The sequence below is a fragment of the Homarus americanus genome, unplaced genomic scaffold (assembly GCF_018991925.1).
Source record: "Homarus americanus isolate GMGI-L3 unplaced genomic scaffold, GMGI_Hamer_2.0 scaffold41640, whole genome shotgun sequence".
Taxonomy (NCBI): Eukaryota; Metazoa; Arthropoda; class Malacostraca; order Decapoda; family Nephropidae; genus Homarus; species Homarus americanus.
This window is the reverse complement of record NW_024737820.1, coordinates 21789-47500: the sequence shown is the minus strand read 5'-3', so window position 1 is coordinate 47500 and position 25712 is coordinate 21789. Positions and strand designations below refer to the sequence as shown.

The 25712-nt window shown below is 42.8% G+C and overlaps 1 protein-coding gene across 1 annotated transcript in view; it reads left to right on the top strand.

Annotated features, from left to right (window-relative positions):
- LOC121873598 (26S proteasome non-ATPase regulatory subunit 1-like) overlaps positions 1 to 19980 on the top strand; it is a 58565-nt gene extending 38585 nt beyond the window's left edge. Inside the window, exon 8 of the mRNA XM_042377244.1 lies at positions 18092 to 19980. Within this exon, the coding sequence (XP_042233178.1) occupies positions 18092 to 19591 (1500 nt within the window). The 3' untranslated portion in view covers positions 19592 to 19980. The remainder of the gene's footprint in view (positions 1 to 18091) is intronic.
- The last annotated feature ends 5732 nt before the right edge of the window (positions 19981 to 25712 follow it).

The window sequence follows — 25712 nt, the reverse complement described above, 5'->3', positions numbered from 1 at the left end:
TATATGGTGTAGGTGGAATTGTGTGAAGTGTTAAGAAATCTTGGTGGTAAGAGAGGGAGGCCCCTCTCTGCCAGCTAACTCAGATAATATTAGGTTTTTACGCAATATTCCTTTATACTTATTTGTTCTTATTTTTTCTTTATAGTATGCTTTAACACAGTTTATTCATAAGACAAATTCTGTGATTTTCACTAACACTTTACAGTAAATAACAATCATCTCGGTCTGACCAGACCTACAGTCTGCGGAATGTTGCATGGTGTTTGCTGAAAAAAAATATGCATATTTATGATTGTTATATTAATAAAGTCAAATAACACTTTTCGCTAATTAATACTTTGTGAGTTTTCCTCTGTGCTTCAGGCAGTCCTTTGAGCCTCGAGACACTGTCAGCAAGGTTTTCAAGAGGTCAGGTGTAAGGATTAGTCAGGTGTATCCTTGATGGCACCCCTCAAGCCGGGATTGATGATGTAGTCAGTCTGGCGCAGATGATGTAACAATGGACCTGAAATTTTTATTAGTGGTTTAGATTTGGGCTACTGCCGGCCGTCGTTAAAATAGGGTACCTCACGGTCTTTGAGGCACTGTATGACACTGGCTTGCGTGGCATGGGGGCACTGTCCTGCATGAAAGGCTTGCCTTAGCTTTATCAAATGATTCAGGTGAATGTCGCTTGTCAATTAACCAGTCCGTTCACATATTTATATTTGGGTTTTAAGTAGCGAAACAAGCGGTAGTTCCTTTGTTTTTTATTATAAGGTTGTAGATATAATTAGGTGCGGTATGTATATCAACGTAGATCTATCTGGGAGTAGGTGTATGAAAGGGATGGGCTGTATGTATGATAAGCGTTAGGTCAGTTATACGATATGAGTTGGGTGAGCTACTGAAGCTTAGGGGCGCCTTGCTGAGTATTACATGCTGAGCTATGGGTCTGCCCTCTTGGGTAGATTTGCGCTCCGCGTCCTCATATCATGTCCACCACTGCGACAGTGGGAAATTACAGGGTTGTGGTGAATCTGAATAAATATCAGATGTATTGACCCATTTATATATTTCGTTCTGTTGATGAGACAGGGGGCCTATTACAGCGCTCGGTCTACTTACCAGCCGAGCTCGTGAGCCCTAATAACTCACAAATTGCAATTACATCCTAACCCCTAACCATGTTATAAACAGATATGTGTAGACACTAAGCTGTGCGGGGTATTCTTCTACTGCAGGGGACCTAGACTTTTGTATTGGTATGGGTTATCGTTATGAACAATGTTGAATTTGGATGATACTGCCGGTAATAACAGAACAGGAACATTATTAACAGAATGGAGAGAAATCGTAAACTTGGTAATTACAAATTCCGTGACAGGTAAAATGGCAAGTTATTATTCAAATAAGCAAAATGTGTCTCGTTCAAAGCTAACACTTTTAATTTCTCTGATACTATTTGAATATCCTTGATAGGAAATTCATTATAGGAAGTGGAATTAAAGCAGACTTGAGTTTTCGTTTAGCGCCAAATTCTTTGATAGGTAGATCGTAATGTACTACAAGTTTCAATGATAGGGGCCTTGTAATGCCGCTTTCACAACTAGCTGCTTTACACCATTTTGAAACAAAATTACGGTAGTGAGATTTGGAAAAGGCCAATGCACATTGGCAAAGTTGGCGGGAACACAGTCTTTAGACTAACTGGCCTATAACTTTGCATTGAAAAGCTAGCGCTGTGGGCGTACATATGGTTATGTGACTGCCAATTCACATATTCCCTCACACGGCAGGGTAAATGCAAACATGTAGGCTGGACATACGTGTGGGGTGCAGATAAGATGACTTACGCGTGACAGTACCTCAGAGTCCTCTATTGATAACAATGAATGTTCTTTATCTACTAAGAAAAGTTCTTTTAGGCCTAGGGTATACAGTGCGTAGTAGATTCCACTGCAAACCAGGGGAAGGGTTCTAAATGCCATGCATTAAACTCATGTTGCTTCATAGAATGTGGATCCAGAATTGCATTAATGGTAGGGTTGACATGGCAGTGAACCTCAAACATGGTGTGAAAATAGGGTTACCATGATGCTACAACTTGGCTATTTTTGCAAAGAGCTTCAAGGAAAATGCTGCGAACACAAGCTTAGCGTCCACACGTCCTATCCGGCATCTACAATGCTGTCCTAATGGTTCATTTTTACAGAGGTTACAATTTTATGAACTGAAATTTCAGCATGTCACCAAATATTCATGTGAAGTAAAAGGCCATTCTAGCGTCGGGATTCCCGCTTTCTGTAACCTAGCCAACAATCCTCGAAACTTGGTTAGACTCCATTATGATTGGTAGCAGCCTTTGATTCTAAGGCGGCCTTTGTGGCGCGTGAAAGGTTTGAGAAATAACGATTCTGTTGAGATACAACGTGAGCGATGTTAGGTGAAACTATTCGCCGAAGCTGGGGCCAGAAGGCCTCAATCAATGCTGATTATGGTTGGCAAATGGGCGTTTTCCATCTGGCCGAAGTCTGTGAGTTAGCTTTTCGCCCAGAGCATAGTTTCATACAATAGTCATTTGGGACATTTTGCTTCTGAACAGTCTGTAAGGACGCTATCAATCCACGCATTTATCATCAACTGGGTAAGACATTTTATCTGGGTCTTTCAGGCGATCCGCGTGCCGACATCTGCGTCTGTGCGTGCCAGGCTTCCATATATTTGGAATTTGTTGCCTGCTGCTTCTTTTTGAGGGTACGCGGAACCGGACCAGAAAATTTTAAGCTGGCCCAGGTTCCTTTCAGGTACTTTTCTTGTAACATAACAGGTCCCCAACGTTGGTGGGTTTAAACATGGCTGCTGTTTGATGATCATTTCGGTGGCCGCCCTAGCTGTATGATCGTGCTTGATTTACAACAAGATTTCTGTAAAGAAAGGAATTTGTTTTACGCAAATCTGTCATTATTATATATACGGGTATGGCCTCTGTAAGGATGTCATAAGGTAGGCGTTTATCTTCGCTTTTCGCGAACAAACATAGTAGGTGACTTTGCGTGACTTTGACCGGCTAATGTCGGCATTGCAACTCAAGTATTCAATCACTCCCATGCGTATTTAGAAACCACCTGCAATTGGGCGCCAGTATTTCTAGGGCCTACGATTGGTTCACTCCGAAACAAGGCCATTAGCCTGTGGATGATGATAGCTGTCATCACAAAGAAGTTTGTTTTAATTCCATATTGTGCATATATATGCTCCTATTAAGCTCATTCTTGAACTCTGTACGACCGCCAAAGAGTAACTTTAAGTAGTATATGGACATATGGGGATTTCATCACTAATGCATAGGCTTTCTTGTGCGTTTTGCTTTTAGTGGGACCAAGACCCACGAACCTGGAAATGATCCACACACACTAAGGCGTATCCTGATCCCTGACGTGACTCATTGGGAGTTGCTTAACATAATAGCGTGACTGTGTCAAACTGGGCCGATGCTGGTGTAGGATATTGTAGGAAGCCAGGCAGGAGTGATCCACCGGTCCACTTTATGTTGAGCACATGCCAAAAAATTAGCTATGTGTAATTCTAATAATGCTGTATGAGTGTTTCCAGAAACTGCTTTCTTTACGTAAATCGCTAAGCATTTATCACGACCTTGGTGACCTGCTTGGTAAGGACATCATGGAACAATGTTATTACTGCTTGTGTGGCGTGTCAGATGCGACTATTTGGAACATTACATTCAGGTGACCGTCTTATGGGTATGTTTTGTAGTTAATTCAATGACAGGAAGAAATGCTTGGGGAGTTTAACATCCTGCGCCGATTAGAGAGCAAAATAGCAGCTGACCAATATGGGTGTGGTTTGCTCATCTTCCAGCGAAGAGTGAATGTTGATACAGGCGTAACTGGTGCTATATTTCTTGGTGACTTGATGCGTCGGGTGACAGCCCTCAGGTATGGTATACCTAATTTAGGGTCAAACTCTTGGAATTGTCAGATACAAGGTTGCTAATCTGCCTGATAAGTTTCTGCCATGGAACGGTTCGGTGACTGCATGATCGAGTAAAACAGTTATCTTGTAGCCAAGATGTCTTTGTAGACTCTTAGGTGGGTACGCTGCTAACGGTTTCTTCGTCGCTGAATAGCGTGTTTCGAGATCGGATTAGTTTGCGACTTGCAGTGTTATCACTCTAAACTTCCCGCGGCGTGTCCTCTTGCGTGAGCACTTCGACTCAATTCGGGGCGTCAGTACAGAGGTTGAAAGGTTGAGTGTAGTCTGGGAGGATGCTAGGGGCGGGGAGCGATGGTTGGCGCTGTCTTCAATGCGTAAAACTTTCCTCGTGTTCGGCATCTATAAACACTGCATCTTTTTGGAGCAACCTCGTTGGGCGATGCTAATGTTGCGTAGTCATTTGATAAAGGCGATAATAACCAGATAATCGAAATTCGTACATGATCATTTGGGGTGGGACGGGACTGGTACGGCTTTGACTTTATTATGTTGTGTGTATGCCTCTCGCGTGGAGCTACATGACCACTGGATTTTAAAGCACTTTGAGAGTTTATTTTGAATCCTGCTGTGGAAAGTTTGGCCAAGCTTCCGCATTTTATCAGATTGGGTCGGCGTCCTTACTGACTACTATTAGATCGTAAATAGCGCAGACTGTGTTACCAATTAGTCAGGCAAACAGGGTGTTGATTATTTCTTTGTAATGTTAGTGGGGGCATTTCTGAGGACCAAATGGCATTAGTAGAAACTCAAAAGTGGCCTAGAGGTGCTAAATGCCGTGATTTCGTGATTTTATCGAGTGGTATTTGCTTAGTACCCGCTAAGCAAATCTAAGTTGCTAAATGGCATTATCGCGCTTTGCCTAGGGTTGCAATATGTCTACTCAAGATAGGCGTTGGGTACCTATCAGGGGTTGTTTGTTGTTTAGCCTTGAAATCTATGACGGAGCGTCATCATCATACCGGGCGGGAATAATTGGGCTGTTAAAGAGTTTTGAGTGTCTAATGACATTCTCATCTGTAGCATTACTATACCATATCTTGCACTGGCGCTGGCTATGAGGGTAGTCTATAAGCTGGGTATGTAAATAGGGTTGGTTTCTTCGCTTTGAGGCTATATGATGGGATGTTATTGAATGTGTTTGACCTAGCGTTTCCCTGGCAAGGCTACTATTTCTGTAGTGGCAAGCAGCTCTAACAGGCGTGTCTTGCCTGGGGATGTCGATCACCTCAGTGTATTTGATCTGTCCTGGCCAGGGTCGAGTCTGTTGGCAATTGGCAATACTTCGAATTAGGAATTTATTTGGTTGCGCTTATTGTTGTTATAGAGAAATCCACACATAACATCCTTTATTTAAGTTTCTTGATATTGTGAAATTGCTCATAATCCGTGGAGCTTGTGTGTGTGTGTGTGTCTCACAGTAGACTGGCTGATTCAAGGTCAGGTGATTTGGGTCGTATTTCTCTAAAAATTAGTTACAGCAGCTAATTGTACACAAAATCTCCGGCACATACCTCAAATGCTGGGGTATCTCTCAGACCGGATGTGTCATCTCATATACTGAGTTGGGTGCTGGATTGTGTTAACTATATTGAGGGTTGTTCACGCATATACGAAAATTTGTTGACAGGATGTTGATTGATGGTTAGTCTCAGCAACTGCGTGCGTTTTTTCACACCCTGTGCAGTGAGCGAATGTTTAAGTAATGTTCTTGCTCACAGGGTTGTTTGCGTTGGTGAATTCTCATTCTGTTATTGGAGTACTCTTTAGTACAGGTACTATCTTCCAACTCTTTTCCTTTAATCCGCTGCGGGAGGTGTGTTTGAGGGTCGAGATATCTGGCCTTGATTCTTCCTCCTTAATGGGATTAGTATAACACTTTCGTCCTTGTTGAGCATGGGTTAGGAATGACTTTCATTGCTGTGTGAAGCACCTTTAAGTAACACTATTATTCGTGGATGAAGCATCTATCTGTATTCTTTGGCGAGGTTGGTAGACCAAGTAACCGTCAGCTGGCGGGAAATTGGAGTGCTGGACATATAAAGGGATTAGAAAGGAGACGCGTGTTGAGAATCTGAGTGGTAGTGCCATTCCTTTTGATGCTCAGCTGAGTACCTGGTTCAACCCGAGGCTGTTGCTAGGCTTCCATTTGGTGCTGGTGGGGAATTTCGTTGTAACTCGTGATGTGATGTCAAGGCCAATACATTAGACAAGCACTGTGTCTTCAGAGGCAATCTGGTATTTATCGCTCTCACCGGCACTGACAACTGCTTCCAGCTTTTCGCGCCGCTATTAATGGGGCTGCTATACTGTGTGAGGTGGGGTTCCTATCTATCTCTCTCCTTTGCTTTTGGTGGCTGGTGCTTCCCCGATGACTTGTCATGGGGTTTCTTGCTTCTTATCTCGACACCTCAGTACTTATGGTCCTCCCTGGCCTAATTAGTATATTCGCACTCATGATGGACTATGAGATGTGGGTTGTGAAAGCTTGCCATTTATGGACTTTCAATTTGTGGGTAGGAGGAGGGGTGCTGCTTTGGCTACCTCTCTGTTTGACCTTGGGGATGGCTTTGCACGGGTGTGGCCTTAAAATTGGCACTGTTCCTGCGGGCTGAAAACAATCTTCCATTACGTGGCCAGGTTTATTACAATGTGCGCGATTAGCGATGTTTTTCTGTTTATGTTTGTATGGCTGGGAGGGCGGTAGGAGCTGAGTGGTTGCGAATAAGGAGTCTGGAGGTGAGGCATCTGTGGCATCTGGGGCGGCTGGGTTGTGGTGGTTCGCACTGGGGGCTGTAAGGGGGCCAGCCTGGGGACAGAGCTTGTTTGTATTCCACCGTATCGAGAATTGGTTTCATTATGTACTTCTGTGCCGGCTATATAAGGAATTATCGGAAAGAAGAAACTTGGTTCTATCAATGTTTCCACATTGTCGGTGGCACTCTCACCCGTGGTTGTACCAGCCTGATGACGGAAGGTAAACATGTCCCTGGCGAACCTGGCCGGAATGTCAACAAGCGTCGCGGGTGTTTACGTTTGATATACCTGGAATACAGCGATCAACCATCTGAAGATCCATTACAGTTGGCCCGGCTGCTGACCTACCCCAAAAATCCCAATTAGCATTAAGCGAACTTTTTCACAGTCAAGGCTGTAAACCAAGCGGCATTTAAACGACTGCCTGCGCCAGAATTTTCGTTGCTTGGGGAGCGTGCATATGGCACAACAACCCCGTCAGTCGTTATGTGACTGTGCGCATGCTATCTTCACATGTCTGTGCGGTAAAATGTCGACCTATAATCTCGTCTTGTCACATTGAAATTTCCGAAGACATAATCACGCTGCATGATATTAATAACGACCAGCTTTTGGTGCTACGGTAGGTACTGGTGTGAGGTTTTTAGGGGCGTGAAACTGCATTGTAGTAATTGCATTAAGCAGAAGTTAGTATTCTTACTCTTAACAGAAGGCTGGGTTAATAATGTTGTTGCGATTTAGCAGCGCAGACACACTTATCACCTGTAACAGGGGCAACTGCTTTGGTATACTTGGGTGAAGGCCACTATAGTGATTACCAGACGTAGGAGTCACGACGGTTCGTCGTCAAATGATTAGTCAATAACTTTCTCACTACTTCCTAGAGATGTATTTAACTGTGTTCCATCTCAAAATCTACTTATACAGTCTGGGCTTGATCATTGATGGTGGTTTTATAAGCAAACAGTAGTTCTTATAGCGGCTAGGCGTTTGATTTCATCTACACATTAGAGCACTTAGGAAACTTAAGAATTATCTATTAGCCCCTTGGTCCGTAGATATAACAGCCATTAGATACTTACCCCTCCTGTTTACAAGACAAATGAATATGATTTGCTTGGACAGTATTAAACTATCAACAGTGACAGACACTTACAAACTACTGTAGAATTATAGAGTTTCAATACATTGAAAATCTCTTACATTCGACGCACTTTATCATTAGAAATAATCCTATCCGACTGAACCTATCGATTGTGAATATCTCTCACGAGCGTGTTCATGTGTGTAGAACTATGTAATTTAAATACCTATTTATACAGAGTAATGCGTCTGTATATAGAAAATGTAGGTCCTTCAAAGTTCTGTAGGTATGGTGGGTGGGTGTTAGGCGGGGCCTCTTCCTATAGGATGCGTAAAACTGCTGCTGGTTTCCTTAGCAGCGAAGGCGGCCCGGCACTGGTGAGATAGAGTCCCGCCTTGGGTCAGGTGAGTTCCTCCTCGGCGATCAGAAAACCCCGATGATTGCCGTTTATCACGCTGAAGTGCATTCACTGGCGTTCGCTGAAACTGCCGTGTGCCCAGTCTTTGGTCCACGTATAAGGAGATCTTTAATATGATGACGCAGGAACTTGCTTGGTATTAGCTGAAAGCGACGCAACAATACTGCCCAGCTGCGTGAAATGCTGTGAAAATTTGGAATTCCGGGCTACGAAACTGTTGTTCCTTTTCTACAACACTGTAAATACCACAGGGAATGCTGGTGGAGTCTATACTCAACGGCTCAATCTGGAATTATGCCACCAGCAGGGCTGCTTAATGTTTGTATTACAAATTACCACTGTATTTGTATGTGACAGAGATAGGAAACTCACTACATATATAAATCCCATCACGGGATATGGTTTTGGCACTTTCAGGATGCTTAGCGTCACTGCTGTGGACTGCGGCACCAAGCACGACCGGACTGTCGACTACCCAGTTTGAAGAATCCGTACGGCACTTGCACCTATATGAATAAACATCCAGTGGCAATCGTTCACATGGCTATATTTGGAGTTTTCGCTTTGAAACTAGCATTGGTTACTTTGTTTTATATAAAGGTTGTGGAAATATAATACGTGGTGGCCATCAACCGTAAATCTATCTAGAATTGAATGAGAAAGGGCGGCGTTTTATGCATGTATGATAAGCGATTGAATAAAATCCTTCATTTGATATAAGGTTGGGGGTGAACTTCAAACAGGGGGCATCGCCCGGTCGTGCTTACAGAAATGCCTGAGCATGGGTCTGGCCTCCTTACAGGTAGGATTGCCTCCGTGTCCATATGCATACTCACTCGCGGGCGATTAGGATTACGGGTGTTGGTGAATATAATATCAGATGTATTGACCCATTTATATAATACGTTCTGTTGATGAGACAGGGGCCTATTACACAGGTAAGAAATCACTGAGCAGTTCAAGATAGTTGTACTGATTCATCATCTGGTTCTTAGGGAGGATTATTAGTTCACCAACACCATAATACGTAAAGGAAACCCAAACCATAAGTGAGGCAGGGTGCTTAACAGTCTTCACTGTGTACTGTGGGAGCTGCGCGTCTGAGTGGGGGGGGCAGTACACCCTCCCTCCATTACTCCCAGTCACAGAAAACGTAGCCTCATCCGACCATAATACACTCCTCCATGTCTCTAAATCCCACACTTCATATTTCTTGCAAAATTTCACTCTATTTTCCTTCTGTCTCTTTGTTAACAGAGGTTTACAGCGGGCACGGAAGCTCTTAAATCCCAGGTCATCGTGTAATGCTTGTTGATCACACCGTAACGGGACGTTACTCAGAAGACGGGGGTTTCTCTCTTTCACTTCACGTGCTGTGAGAAAGGGATTGGACCTAACTTGGCATTTAATAACCTTAAGTGTCCATGGAGACAATAATTTCGGCCTACCAGATTTGGGTACGGGAGCTGGCAACACGTCTTCTCCAAGTTCACGGTAACGCTTCACAAGTTTCTGCACAACACACAACCCCACACCAGTCTGAGCAGAAATATCTCTCAGTTCATGGTTTGCTTTGTACAATGCAATCACTGCTGCAATGTCCTCCCTTGTAGTAACCCTCCTGGACATCTCTGATGGCCACTATGTCAGGGTAATGCACTGTAAACGAGGCAAAAAATGGCCCCGTGGCGAGGGAACCTGCACAGTAAATATTCCCCTCACAGCTGCCAGAGGCGGACTGACTACAAGTCGTGACGTGTGCTCAGATGCCAAATGTCACCACTTGCCAGCAAACCAAGCGTTTTGACATCTCGCATCCCGGGACAGCCTTCACAACATATGATCTTATTTTCGCGAGAACTTAGTTCGTCGGCCCTATCGCGATGTAACGTTCCGCTCAAACTGTACATGTCTCATTTTCAACCCAGAGAGTTAATTCTGTTTCATGTTTTTTATTGTTGATGTAATATTCTTTTAATAACCTTGTTATACACTTAAAGACCTTAGTTATTGAAGCGCAGTAATAATAACAACAACTGATTTTCTTTAAACAGTTAAGATAAGCAGTGTTATCTCCGACACCCCCCCCCCCCAACTGCCCCATATATTCGCTTCTTTCGTTCTTTTACATTTTGGGGACTGGGGTCTGCCCCAATTATGGTAGGTAGTAGGCAGCTACCAAACAGGAAGGTAGTACCACCTGGGAAGATATTGGAAGCATAATGTATTGTCTAATGGTAGACCCTGCTGTCATTTGGCATTATGAAAATTGTGACCAAGTCCCAGGTTGCTGAATTGACGTTCTGCCTCATGTACACACATTGCAGGGTCTCAATATAACCGTACTCATTCTTGATCTGTTTTATTCATTCTATTTTATTCTCCTATGTCAATTGATATTAATACTGCAGCGGGGCCTTCTCGGATGGGTCCCACTGGTCGGGAAGGTTGTGGACCCCAGGGCCGACCTGATCATCATCAAGCTACTGGGGCCTCAACTGACGCCACCGCGGTTGCTGGAGGATCGGCTTTTTCACACTTCATTTTTCCAACATTCGTGGCCTGAGATCCAATTTTCCTTCTGTGGAGCACCATCTATTGACCTCTTCCCCCCGATCTCATTCTACTCTCCGAACTTCAACTGACCAAAGCAGCTTCACCGAAACCTTTTCAAGTCTCCAACTACAACCTTTATACCTACTTCTGATCTAAGGGAGGTGTATGCGCCTACACGCGTACACCTATACCTCGACTTATGGATCTTGAATCTTCTCTTTGTGATGTCATCTGGCTCAGAATATCTCTACCAACTATGACTGTTTTTCTTTGTTTCTTATACTGTTCTCCCAACTATTTAGAACTCTTTGACTATCTCAATTCTTGCCTTGAGTCGTTACTATCCACACACCCCAACACCGAGATCCTCTACCTAGGGGATTACACTGTACATCACAGAGAGTGGCTTGGCTCTGCAAGGGATGACCCAGGTGGAGCTGAGGCACTCTCTTTTTCCCTACTTAATGATTTGGAACAAATAATCAAACACCCTACACGCTTTCCTGATCGACACGATCAATTTGCTAACATTCTTGATCTTTGTTTTACCTCTAACCCCTCACACTATTCATACTCAATTTTTGCCCCCTTAGGGTCTTCTGATCACAACCTTATTTCTGTTAAATCAAACTGGGCACGACCACCTCCCCCACCCCCCTCTAAACGTCAACTATGGCACTATCGGAGGGCAAACTGGCGATCCTTGTGAGCATTCTTCTCCGACTTTCCTTGGGATAAATGTTGCTTTTCCACGCTGAACGCCTCAGTATGTGCTGACAGTATTGCTGGGGTTATACAGGGTGGTATGAGTGCATTTATCCTATCTTCTACCAAAACTTTCTCTTTACAATTATGGTTTGATCGCTCCTGCTCTCTTGCTTGCAGGGTGAGAGATAGGGCATGTCGAGCTGTTAAACTATCTCCTTCTCCTATTACCCACTCCTCTTTCATTACTTCTAGGATTTGTTGTAAGGCTATTCTTCGTAGGGCCAAGTGGAATTTTATAAAAAGAACAACCGCTGACCTGTCTAACTCTTCTTCGAGTAAATCCTTCTGGTCCTTAACCAAAAACTTCTGTAATAACTTCTGCACTCCTTCTTTTCCTCCTCTCTTCTGACCTGATAACTCTATAGCCAACTCTCCCCCTGATAAAGCCAATCTCTTTGGCACCTTATTCTCCTCTAACCCCACCTTAGACGAGTAAGGCGCATGGACCGGACGGAATACCCCCTCATGTTCTGAGGGAGTGCGCTGAAGCTCTGGCCCCTGTGCTTGCTCGCCTCTTTCGCCTCTGCCTCAAAACCCAAACTTTTCCTTCTTCTTGGAAGCATGCCTTGGTTCAGCCCATCTCGAAGAAGGGTGACCATTCTAATCCCTCTAACTATCGCCCCATTGCCCTAACTTCATCCCTCTTTAAGATTTTTGAAACTATCTTAAACTTTAATTTTCTCCGTCACCTTGAACGCCTTTCTCTTTTGTCGGATCACCAGTATGGCTTTCGCCATACTGGTGATCTCTCCTATTGCACCCATCTTTGGTCATCCTCTCTTAGGGATTATGGGGAAACTTTTGTCATGGCCCTCGACATCTCCAAAGCATTTGACAGGGTATGGCACAAGTCTTTGCTTTTTAAACTTCCCTCTTTTGGTTTCTCTCCCCCACTTTGTTTTCTAATCTTTAGCTTCCTTGAGAACCGATCCATGGCAGTTGTTGTCGTGGGAGCGGGTAAACAGAGTGAAAGGTTACAGGGAAATAGTGCTGGGAGTGATAAAAAAACTAAATTAGGCAGGGAGTTAAAACCTAAATGCGACAAAGGGAGGATTCAGGTTCATGACAAACTCGAGAAAAGATTGGACCAATACAGTCGGATACCGGCGAGCTAACTGATAATGACTCAGAAATTAGCAATAATTTGAATAAATATTTTTCAACAGTTTTCACAACCGACATCTTTTGAACTGCCCTCTCGAGAGAGTCAACCAGGGTTGCCACCCCCATCTCTAGCATAAAGGTCCCTTCTGCTGTAAAAGTTGTCCCAGTTGTCAATGAATGGGACTGATATTGACTTGCAATATCTGTCAAGATATCCATTGACACCAACTGCCCTTGACAACCATTCATTGCCAACTCTCCTTCTAGCCAGGACACCACATATGATAGGGACCCCTCCCTTCACCCTAATACGTCCTATAGCTGTCTTGAACTTATCAAGAAACTCCTCACTCCTACACTGGCCAATATCATTGCCTCCTGCACCAAGGCAGATAATGGGTTTGTTCCCATTACCAGACAAGATATTGTCCATCCTGTCAACTATATCCCCCACCCCAGCTCCTGGCAAACACACTTGCATCCTATTTTTATTTTTACCACAAAAAGCTCTATCCATGTACTGTACCTGGGAATGACCAACAATTAAGGTTTTTGTACCTTACTTGTCAGTCCTGTCCCTGACTATGTTAGCATCCAATTCGTCTTATCAAAGGACTAAAAGTTTTCTCACCACCAGTTTGGTCGTTCCTCTCCTCACAACCCTCCATTCGCCCGTGCCTTTTGTCAGACACAGGCTTTCCTTGTCTCATGTCTTCCTCCCTCATCCTCACATTCACTTCCTCTAATTTCAAGTTTTCATCCTTGACCTTCACTAACTCGGCCCCCAGAAGGGCACAGACCTGCTCACAACTAGCACTAGTTATTACTGACAATTTATCCCTGGGAGCTAAGTTTACTTTCTAAACTTCCCTCTTATGGTTTCTCTCCCCCACTTTGTTCTCTAATTTCTAGCTTCCTTAAGAACCGAGGGATTGATCTCTCACTCTTTCTCTACCAATAGTGGTGCCCCACAGGGTTCTGTTCTTTCACCTACTCTCTTCCTTCTTTTTATCAATGATTTACTTCATATTACAACCAATTATATCCATTCTTACGCTGATGATTTTACTCTTCACTCTTCTTCACATTTTTCCCTTCTCCTAATTCACAAACTAGATCTGTTTCTAGAGCTCATATCATTACATCTATCAATGCGGATCTGTGCAGCATCTCCAAATGGGGAGGTAGAAATTGGTTAAATTCATGAGTAATAAAACACAGTATCTGCCAATTACATTTTCCAAATTAAATGATCTCCCACCAATCACATTTCAGGATGCTGTCATTCTGCCAAATTCTAAAATAGATATGCTAGGTCTCACCATTTCCTCTAATATGTCATGGAAGCCACGCATCAACATTGCTAAAGCTTCCTCCCAAAAGCTGGGAATGCTGTACAGATGCCGGCTACTTTACTCCTGAGCAGTTACTTCAAGTTTATAAGTGATATTCATTCTAACTTGGAGTACTGCTCTCATATCTGGGGTGGCTCTTCTGTCCAACTGATAGATACGGTGGAATCAAAGGCATTTTGTCTTATTAACTCTCCTTCATTAGTTGATAATCTTTCCTTTCTCCTTGCTGCAATGTTGCTTCACTCTCTCTCTTTTACAGGTACTTTAATGGGTAATGTCCAGTGGATTTGGTATCCTGTGTACCGCCGGCAAGGACGTGGGCTCATAACACTCGTCTTGCCCGCAGTGCCCACCATTTCTCTGTGGATGTCGGTCACACTAGAATAACCCATTATAGAACATCCTTCTTTCCTCACACACCAAAACTGTGGAATGCTCTGCCTTCTTCTGTGTTTCCACACGCATACAATCTGTCTCACTTCAAAAAGCTGGTTTTCCTGCATCTTTGCGGTGTAGATTAATATAATATTTTTCTTTTCTATTTTAATTTCTTTTTACTCATATTTTTTCGACCCCCCAGGCCCCATTATTGGTCAATGACCTATGCCCGGGTGGGCTATTCCCCATAAAAAAGTATCTATACATATGTTTGAGACTTAATGTACATTGCATTTAAAATTCTGCTTAAATAACTAAGTACCATTGACCCCTCCCCAGCCACTCATTAATTAGAATCTAAAGGTGATGTCACCACAGCCACACCCTCAATTAGAGGAACAATTCACATTGAGTCTTTTAGTCAGACTCAGTCACTATGGAGGCAACAATAATCCACAAACTCCTCAACTGAAGGAGCTTGAAAGCTACTTGGAATGCTTAGGGCCCTTGGGGATGGAATGGAGCGGAGCTACTGAGGTCTTTCCCGACACTGTGTGATTTATCTCCGAAGCTTAACGCCCCACATCTGCTACTTGTGAGCATCTGTTAAGTCATGCTGGGCTTATTATTTATTATTGAATTAATTTATTACACCCCAGGGGCTAGTTACAAGACCATTCAGTTAGACACTCATACATTGGTACTCGTGTCTCGCCACGACTCGTGATACGGAGACATTATTGACGTGATTTAAGGAGTCGGCACCCACCAAAGCGTTGGTAACTTACAAGAATTAAATCTAAATTATTAGGAATAAGTAGGCGGTGACATATAGTGGTTAGTGACTCTTCTCTGGTAGGAGGTCTCTGACAGTGGGACAGTCAAGGCAATACAGTAATGTTGAAGGGTGTTAGTATTGGGACAGTTACAGAGTTTACAGGAAGAGAAGTGCGGGTCATCCTCTACCTCGGATACCTGCCGGATAGGTCTGTATCCTAACCTATTGCGAGCAGAGACAACATTATGTCTGCGGACCATAAGACCACGTCGACGATACTCGTGTGGATGAGGAAGAAAGTGATCGTAGTGTTAGATGGATATATTTTCAGCCCGTTCACCATTCCTGCGATGGAATGTAGGGAGAAGAGCGGCCGAACGTACAGTATTCTATTTTGGTGGGTCGTGCCGGGTTTAAATTTAGGCCTAAGAGATTCTGATTGGACAGCCATAATTTTGATAATCACTTATTGATTAATCTTAATAAAAAGATTTACAAATAAACATGTGTAATGCTGTGTGTCTTAATTTTATCTTAGTTAACTGTTTTTTTATGATTTAATGTGGTTTTATTTTAATATTTGAGACAAATAATAATTCTGTTGTTACTTTTTACTTTCAGTACTTGAGTACTTTATGGATGAGATACTTTTACTTCAACTAAGTAACATTTTGTCACTGTAACAATACTTTTACTTAAGTTACAAAGTCCAGTACAGTGGTCCCTCGGTTAACGAACTCCTCGGTTAACGAATTACCTCCTATAAGAATCTTCAATTTGGTTAACGAAAATAATTCGATTAACGAAATCCTTACGAAAATCACATTTTGTTTTGAATATCAGCTGATAAGCTGAGGAAGTACTCAGCCAATTCAGTGATATCTTCTATGTTTACATTCAAATTAATCACTATCTTATAGGAATTCCAGCAATGCAAATTAAATTCACCCCAGTCACTTCTATTAATTTTTATAAGCAAAAAACGAAAACTCAATCTAAAGGACATAAATTAACAATTAAGTAAATACTTCACACCACAGACTCCAACTGTCAAACATGTCACTGTCACCCCTCCCTCCCTCCCTCCCTCCCTCCCCTACCCCCCCACCTTCCTGAGAAATGTATGGGGAAAAGTACTAGGTTTACAGGTGTAAAAATAAATAATACCTCAGTCTAAAGTTAGGAGAATATAATTGGCATTGCTGGATTCCTTGCAAATTTTAGCTTGTTTATATTCAAATTAATCACTATCTTATAAGAATTCCAGCAATGTACATTATATTCTGGCCGGGTAATTTCTATGAATTTTATGAGCTAAAAACAAAAATCTCAAATAAACAAATTATACTTCACCAGACACTATCTGTCACCTCACCTCCTGCTCCCCCCCCTTGCTCCCCCTTGCTCCCTGCTCCCCCCCCTCTTCCCACACTCGCTGGCTCCCTCCCTCCTTGCCTTCCCAGACAAAAGATTCATGTTTTCTTTAGGCTTTAAGGTGTTTATTTTATATAGTATCTCAGACTAAAGTTAGGATAATATAATTTGCATTGCTGAAATCCTTGCAAGACAGGGAATAATTTGAATATAAACGTCATACATTTTGCGCAAGAGATAAAATTAATCACCTGTATCACATTACAGTACAGTGGTCCCTCGGTTAACGAGCACAATCCGTTCCAGCAGGTTGCTCGTTAACCGAAAAACTCGTTAACCGAAGACATTGTTTCAATGGGTTTTTAGGTAATTGGTTCCAGCTCACCGAAAATTGCCTAAATTCAACAAAAAAGGTAGAAAAGCACACTTACTTTGAGGTGTGTATGTAGAAGGCTCCTGGATGATGATGATGGGAATTAGAATGGGGGAGAAGAGAAGGCATTGGGGTGGAAGAGAAGTCACCCCATGGCGCCATTTCACCCATAAAATTTTAGTTCTCTTGGTGTAATTCAAGATTTTTTCTTTAAATCAACACTGCACTGCATTATGTATTGTCAATATGTAAAATAAATTTCAAAATGACCAATAATTTTGCTTGGAAACACAGAAAAAAAGCATTTAGTTGAAGAGAGTCTTAAGCAATATGTTACCTCCACTGAAAAGAGAGAGAGACTAACGCCTGTTTGTGTGTTAACAGGCTGGATGGCGCACCAGAAACTAGTTTCTTTACCTTCAATTATGTTCAATAATTGTTAAAATTACTAAAAAATTTTAATATTAAACTTTTAAAATTATTGAATAGTATAAACTTCTTGATATTTACTAAAATAGTAAGGAATTTAAGCCCTAAAACCGATTCCTGTATTGGCGGATTAATACTACAGCTGGTGGACTGCCAAATGCAAGTGAAAACATGTTGAGGTCGGCTTGTAAAAAACTCGTTAATCGAGGGATTGCTCGTTAACCGAAGTTAAGAATCTTATGGAAGGTAAATCGTTAACCAAGGCGCTCGTTAACCGAGGGATCACTGTAGTGATTTAAGAGTTCTAGTGTATATGTACGATATACAGTATATAGTGATGTAAGGGCGATTTAGGGGAATTTTAGGAGTGTTTCTGACTTTATGCATTTTTGGCTTTACTTTGTATATACTTTTCTGTGAGCTGGAACCAATTACCCAATATCCCATTGAAACAATGGTTTCGGTTAACGAACGACCTTCTGGAACGAATTGTGTTCATTAATCGAGCGACCACTGTACTTTTTACAACTCTAATCATCCATGTGCTGCTGACAATATTACTGGTTTAATCTTACACACTCAGCCTTGTAACTTTTTATTCTCACCAGAAAAAGTTATGGTACAATATTTTATATGCACCAACTTGTATAATCATCACTTTGGTAAGGGCTCGGAATCACGACTCGTACAAGTCTTGATATTAATGCGAGAGTTTTTGTTACAGATCGTGCGTCACGGCGGGTGCCTCGGCCTGGGCCTGGCAGCCATGGGTACGCAGCGCACTGACGTATACGAACAGTTGAAATATTCCCTCTTCCAAGATGATGCTGTGACGGGAGAGGCGGCAGGACTGGCCATGGGGTTAGTAATGTTGGGGTCTGCCAACGAACAAGCGGTGTCTGATATGGTGAATTACGCCCGGGACACACAGCACGAGAAAATTCTGCGAGGTTTGGCTCAGGGCATTGCTCTCAACATGTACGGTCAACAGGACCAGGCGGACCGTCTCATAACCGAACTCAGCGAAGACAAGGACGCTATCTTACGACGTGCTGCCATGTACACCGTGGCCATGGCCTATTGTGGCACCGCCTCTACGCCGGCCATGAAGAGGCTGCTGCACGTGGCCGTGTCTGACGTGGATAATGATGTGAGGCGGGCAGCCGTGGAGGCTCTGGGATTCTTGTTGTTCAGGTCACCAGAGCAGATGCCAAGTATGGTGTCCCTCCTGTCTGAGTCGTACAACCCTCACGTTCGTTATGGTGCTGCCATGGCTCTGGGTGTTGCTTGTTCAGGCACAGGACAGAAGGAGGCTCTGGGGTTGTTGGAACCGCTCACTAACGACCCCGTCAACTTTGTTCGTCAGGGAGCTCTCATAGCCTCCGCTCTCGTGCTCATACAACAGACGGAGTCGACCTGTTCCAAAGTTAAAGACTTCCGTCAGCTGTATGCCAAGGTGATCGGGGACAAACACGAAGATTCAATCGCAAAGTTTGGAGCCATCCTCGCCCAGGGTATTATTGACGCCGGTGGACGCAACATGACCATCTCTTTGCAATCTCGAACGGGACACACGAGCATGACGTCAGTGGTGGGCATGTTCGTGTTCACTCAGTTCTGGTACTGGTTCCCGCTGGCCCACTTCTTGTCCATGGCCTTTACACCAACTTGTCTTATTGGTCTCAACTCTGAGCTCAAAATGCCAAAGATGCAGTTCCACTCTAACGCCAAACCCTCCACCTACGGCTACCCGGCACCGCTGGAGGAGAAGAAGAAGGAAGTGGCAGAAAAGGTAACTGCAGTCCTCTCAATAACGGCAAAGGCAAAGAAGAAAGACGACGAGAGAAAGAAAAAGGAGCAAAAGGACGAGAAGATGGAGGTTGACGAAGAAAAGGAGAAGAAGGAAAAGGAAGAGAAGGAGAAGGAAAAAGAGAAAGAGGAGAAGAAGAAGGAAGAGGAAAAGAAAAAGGAAGAACCGGCTTTTGATCTGTTGAGTAACCCTGCCCGAGTGATGAAGGCCCAGCTGAAGGTGGCGCGCATGGCCGAGGGGTCCCGCTACACCCCGGTGAAAGAACTAAGCATAGGAGGCATTATCCTGATGAGAGACACCAAGCCTGAAGACAGTGAGGAACTGGTCCAGCCCGTGCCTGCCTTGGGTCCCAAAACTGAGGAAGAGACCGAGCCAGACCCACCAGAGCCCTTCAGATATGTCGAAGATTATTAGTTTATAAGAAAAAGTAGAATATCTTATAATAATAAAACTCCTTCCAACAGTGATGCTGTTTGAAGAGTTTTACCATGGAACAAGTATCCCTCACAAGTTAGGTGATATGGTTTATACATGAAAAATACTGTCCTTTTAGTTTATTAATATTTGTTTCATTAAATATGTCTTAAGGTATACTGTATTCCTAACTGTTCAGTGTTTGTAAATGCTGGGTTTAATTTATTTTAATACAGTGAGGAGTTTTATTTGTAAATTCCTTGTCGTTGAGAATCTTTGAAAGTAACGTTGCATTAATTGTTATTGTATTTACCAGAAAGCACACTTTTAAATCAAATTAAGTTGTCAATGGATATAACTTTTCAAGTATTAAACATTTATTTGTTTAATTAACATTTTGTGTATCCTTCTTTTAGTGTGTGTGTGTGTGTCAACAGATAGCTACACCTTTTGAAAGCTGAATGACAACACTACATTCAGATTTAACTGTTACTCAGTTCAAGATAAAGCCAGGCCAAGGTGCAAATATTACAACGGGATAAGGGAGGAGATGGGCGGTATCCACTGGCCCGACTCACCGAGGCACGTGAAGGCAGACGCTACACTAAATATAACTAGTAAAGTGACCCTTTGATTGATAAATGTATACCCAAGACCAAACCCAGTGCCTCTAGGAAAACGAGGGGACCCCTACACATGAACCATAATACATAGTACATAACTACTTAAAACTAAGAATCCGTACTTCAATGTTTGGGAATAATTATTATAGTGATTTAACTTTTATTTTTTTTATCATACTCTACCCTGGGGAAGGTTAACCTGCCCACTACTCAAGGATAGTTGGTATCTCGACAGTGTGTGGACAGAAAACAAGACAACCAATTGAAATGCTATTTGAAATGCTATTGGAATTGTTATTACAAACACTTTTAACACTGCACTCCCTGGCATAAATAGCGAGTACAGTAAGCAGCATATTAGACAATACTGTACTGTACTATATTATACTGTATCCTGTACTGTACTATACTGTACTTTATTATACTGTACTGTACTGTATTATATTGTACTGGGGTCGGATACTCAAAACACCTCATAAGTTACGTCTTTTAGCATGATACAGTACCATATATTGTTGAATCTTTACAGTACCGTAAATTTAACATACTCAAAATTTGATTACAGTTCCGTAAGCCTTTCGTAAGTTTTCATAACTAGTGTTTACCTTGTAAATTAAGTTCTCTTGTCGGAAAGTAGATGTCAGTGCAGGAGCTAGTTGGCCAATAAGCGCTCAGTTAACAAAATCATCAACCAATCACAAGAGAAGGAGAAATCAGCTGAGAGCGACGCACATAATATTATTTTGTAAACATGGAAGGACCACCAGCCAAGAAGAGACGGCCTAATTTCAGTGAGGCTGAAGTGCACGCTTTTCTGGGCAAATTCAAATAAATTGGTTATTGATAGCATAGCCTTGCCGAACCTAAATGACAAATCACTTCTCTTAAATTACTCATTTAGCCTAGACCCTGGTGTTTTCCTTTCAATGTTGGGGACATTTGGTCTGAATTGTCTTCAAGTTCATACAAAAAACAACAATTTAAAACCTGAAAATATATCGGATTAGCCGTAAATTTTCTTAAATTAATACTCAACCTATGATAATGTTCAAGGAAAGTCTGGAACTAGGCCTAAGGTAGCTGCTAGACAAAGTGTCTCACTGACGGCCTGACACTCGCCAAAAAACCATGTACACATTCTCTAAGCTAACCTAACATACCATAACATAACCAAACCAAACCTAACCTATAACCTATTGGTATAATTTCTTATTTAAATAATCCTCATGTTCCAACTAAATTAAGTAGGCCCCACGTTTAAACATTTATTTGCTTAAGACAAAAAGCAGTTATATAGGCCCCTATTAATAAAGTTAATTGCAATCCATATTTTATGCCAAATATCATTTAAATTTGGCTAGCCTATGGAAATTTATAGCCTTTCATGTTATCATAAGCCATATACATAAGAAAATAGGCTAAGACTATTGGTTGAATATTAGAAAAACAAGGCGAAGTCTTGGCAGGAATGTTCACTTGACCTCATATTTGGCTTTCATTACTGAGGGATATTTACGGCTATACAACATTAATAAGTTCAAACTGCAAGTTTACTCGGTCATAAAACATATTTTTACCCTTAGTGTGAACAATGCAAACCTTTTGTTTTGGTAAAAAATACTTTATAATTTGTAAGAAGACAAAAGATGCGTCTCTTCCAGACTGAGACAAATACAAACACTCAAGCCGCTTATTATGGCAACAAAAAAGTTACCAAAAAGACAAAGTGAAATATTATATTTCAGTATGTTGGTGTACAAAACATTTTCTTCATTATTCTATGATAAAACCAGTCTAACCAGCATTATTACAACATATATTATTATTTTTTATACAATAGGGAATTAGTCACTACTACATACGGGTTGAGAGTGTTACACAACCTCAGGAGCTGGTGTAAGTTACGCGCTTAAACTTACGGAGTTCGATGTCAAATATTTGTTTTGAGTATACCATCTGTGTTTTGAGTATGCCAATCTGAGACTGTAAATCCAGTTACGGGGTACACAATGACATACAGTCCCATAAATGTTTTTGAGTATCCAGCCCCTGTACTATATTATACTGTACTGTACTTTACTGTACTGCACTATATTATACTATACTGTACTATATTATACTGTACTGTATACAGTTAACCCTCACTTTACGCGGTTAATGTAACCCGCAGGGTCCCGCGTAAAGTGAGGAACGCGTAAAGTGAATAACATAACATATGGGATTAATTGAAATAGAGTCCGGGCCGACCCCCAAACTCCACTTTTTGACGACACACAACTATGTTGTAGTAAAAATTTTATCTTAACTTTATGATGGTATGAAAAAACAAGTAATATAGAAGAGGTTAGGTTAGGAAAAACAAAGGTTAGGTTAGGAAAACTAAAAGTTATGTGGAACACTTACGTTAGTAGAAGAGATGGGTCGGCATACGGGGATGGAGGCTGGTTCCGAGGCAGAGGGCAGTTTACTGGCCCTCAGGTGAATCACCATCACTGTCACTTACAGTTGTCAGGGCTTCCCTGACAAATCCCTCAAAGTCATCTTCACTGGCTTGGGCTGGCTGTGGTGGGTTGCGGGCGAAGAACTCGGTTATGCTTTTTTGACGGCTGGTGTTTATGTTGTCTTGATACACCGTGATGTATGGCTCCATAGCCTGCACCAGCCGGGTATGGAAGACTTCCTAGCGGTCATCGTCATTGTCGCGGGAAAGGAAGGACTTCATTTTCTCTGCACACTCCATGGCACCCTTAATATCACTATGAGTTAAACTGTGTTCTTCGGAGAATGACGCACCTTCTTCCTCCTCTTCACTGATGTGATCTTCTTCCAACATCTCGTCGGCAGTCACTTCAGGATCTCTGATCACCTCCAGGATGTCGCCGTTGGTGGTCTCAGAGAAGTCTGGAACTGTAACAGTCTTCGCAGCTTCTCTGGCAAGGTCCACTGCTACTGCAACAGTCTGAACCTCACCAGTCACAGATTGACTCCTCCTCTCACCTGGTATTCCATGTAACACATGTCTCCATGCGTGACGAATTGTAGCAATAGACAGCTGATCTCATGACTCCACCAAGAAGTCCACAGCTTTCTTGATGTTAAATACTCTCCAGAATTGTTTGAACAGTATTTTTTGCTGTGCCAACTGTTGATCCTCATCTTCTTCGCTCTTGCTATCGGTGGTGGTGTCACTCAGGTTACGCAACTCTTCCCTGGTGTTGGTGTAGTCGTTCAGGAGTTTGAATTTTTTCGTAGAGAATGCAGCTTTTACATTACAGATTAACTCTTGGTCCATGGGCTGTAATATAGACGTAGTGTTGGGAGGAAGGACGACCACTTTTACGGTGGGGTGACGATCTAACAGTAGGGGCGAGTGTCCTGGTGCGTTGTCCAGCAGCAACAAAATCTTGAATGGCACATTCTGTCGCTCACAGAATTTCCTTACATCGGGAACAAAACAGTCATCAAACCAGGAGAGGGACAGTGTAGAGAACATCCACGCCTTACGTGCGGTCAGCCAGTGGACATTTAGCTTGGTCATGTCCATGGTTTTGTAGGCGTGCGGCTTGCGTGCTGTGTGGATCACCGATAACTTGAGCTTACAGGTACCGGAGGCATTGGTGGTAAACAGGACGGTGATGCGTTCCTTCTGCATCTTCCGGCCCCGAATCTTGCTGGCATTCTTTACAACGAAGGACTTGGAAGGTAGCTTTTTCCAGAAAAGACCAGATTCGTCCATGTTAAACACCTGGTCGTCACTGTACTGTCCTTCCTCCATAATCTCACGTAAAAACGGAGGAAATTCCCTAGCCGCAGCACGGTCAGCACTCGCTTCTTCACCACCAATGTTTATATTGGTGATCTTGTTCCGGATCTTAAACCTCTGTAACCACCCAGAGGAAGTATTAAAGGGTTTGGGCTCTGTAGTTCCCATCTTTCGTGCCACTGTGATGTACAGTTCACGTGCGTAGTAGGGTGTGTCATACGGAGGCGAATTTTTTTTTTTTTGAGTTTGAAAAATCGGCCCATGGTATTAATGATGTAGTTCTATGTGCAGAATCATGTGATATCTTCAGATTTGAAAAGTTTTCATTTTTTGCTTGGTAAATTTTAACTTGAAATCTTATGAAAATTCAGTATTCCCACCCTTTTACCAACACCACTAAATAGCTTATTTAAAGTAAAGTAAATGTATCAGGTTAATTTATTAGGATGAAAATGATCCAGAATAGTGAAACGAATGATCTTGACACATTTATTAAATTTAATATTCCTTTAGAAAACAAAATCATCAAATACAAAAACCGGTTTTACTACTACGACCCGGTGTTGCTGCATACCATAGAGAACATGTCTTTCTTGCTTCTGTTTCTACTCATCACCTCCCTGCTGACCACCTGAGCTCGGATGTAGCCTTCCCTCCTCTCCTGGCTGTACACGTGACTGCTGGCCTCGCTCACTTGCTGTACACAACGCTCTATACTCTGGGTGTGCGAGGGCCAGGTAGGGACATGCATGGGGTTGTCCAGGAAAGCTCTGACTTGAACATTGGTGAGGCTGCAGGTAAGACGGGGCTCACTGCCAGCCTGGATGTTATCCAGATCTATGAGATCAGTGAGGGTCTTGGCACCTAGATTGACTTCAGGAGTCTTCCTGACCCTGAAGGAATTGTCACCAACTGATTCGTCATGCCCAGATCCTCTTATAAGTCTCATATCCAAGATCTTTTTGACTGCCACTCTTCTCTCCTCCTCATCCTTACTGCAGAGCATTGTCTGCAGAACTGCCTCGGGATGAGCATACCAGGAAGATCTCCTCACAGTCTGCTCCACAATCTGAACAACCTTCCTTGGCTGACTCCACAGGAGCTCAAGCTGGAAGAGAACATGCCTCGGACCTTCGGGAGAGCGATGACTTGACCTGGTGTTGAACCAATTTGGCAAGTAGACACTCCGCGATGAATTGGACAATAAGTCTCGGGTTGTGAAGCTGGTTCCCTTTCAGTTTATGATGAGCGACCCAAATTCTGCAGAACCTGAGAGCCGTTGTGAGCCACCTAGAATGTGAGACTGGACCTATCTGCAGGTAAGCAAGTCTATCAGGCATGACCCCAGTTTTGATGGCACTGCAAATCATGTAACCATAGTACTGGTCAGTACTCAGGTCGTCAATGACAGTATGTGCAAGCTCAACGAGTGGAGGGCCAACTGTGATTTTTTCAAAGCTCGGATTTATTTCTAACTCAGTGGCAGAGTCCAGCATCTTGCCAAGAGGACCAGACCATCTGTTGTTTGAAAGAGTCTTGCCATCCAGCTCCTGGATCAGATGTCTGAGTGGCAACTCGTTGGTGTGGAGGTCACAAACAATCCAGACCAGCTTCCTCCCAATCTTCCGCTCTATCCACTGTATGACCCCCCTTGCCACCCTGTGTTCGTGTTGGTGCTGTCCCCTCCAATGGCCTGCAGGGTCTGGTCTACGTTCCTCTCTCTGAGCCAGTTCAC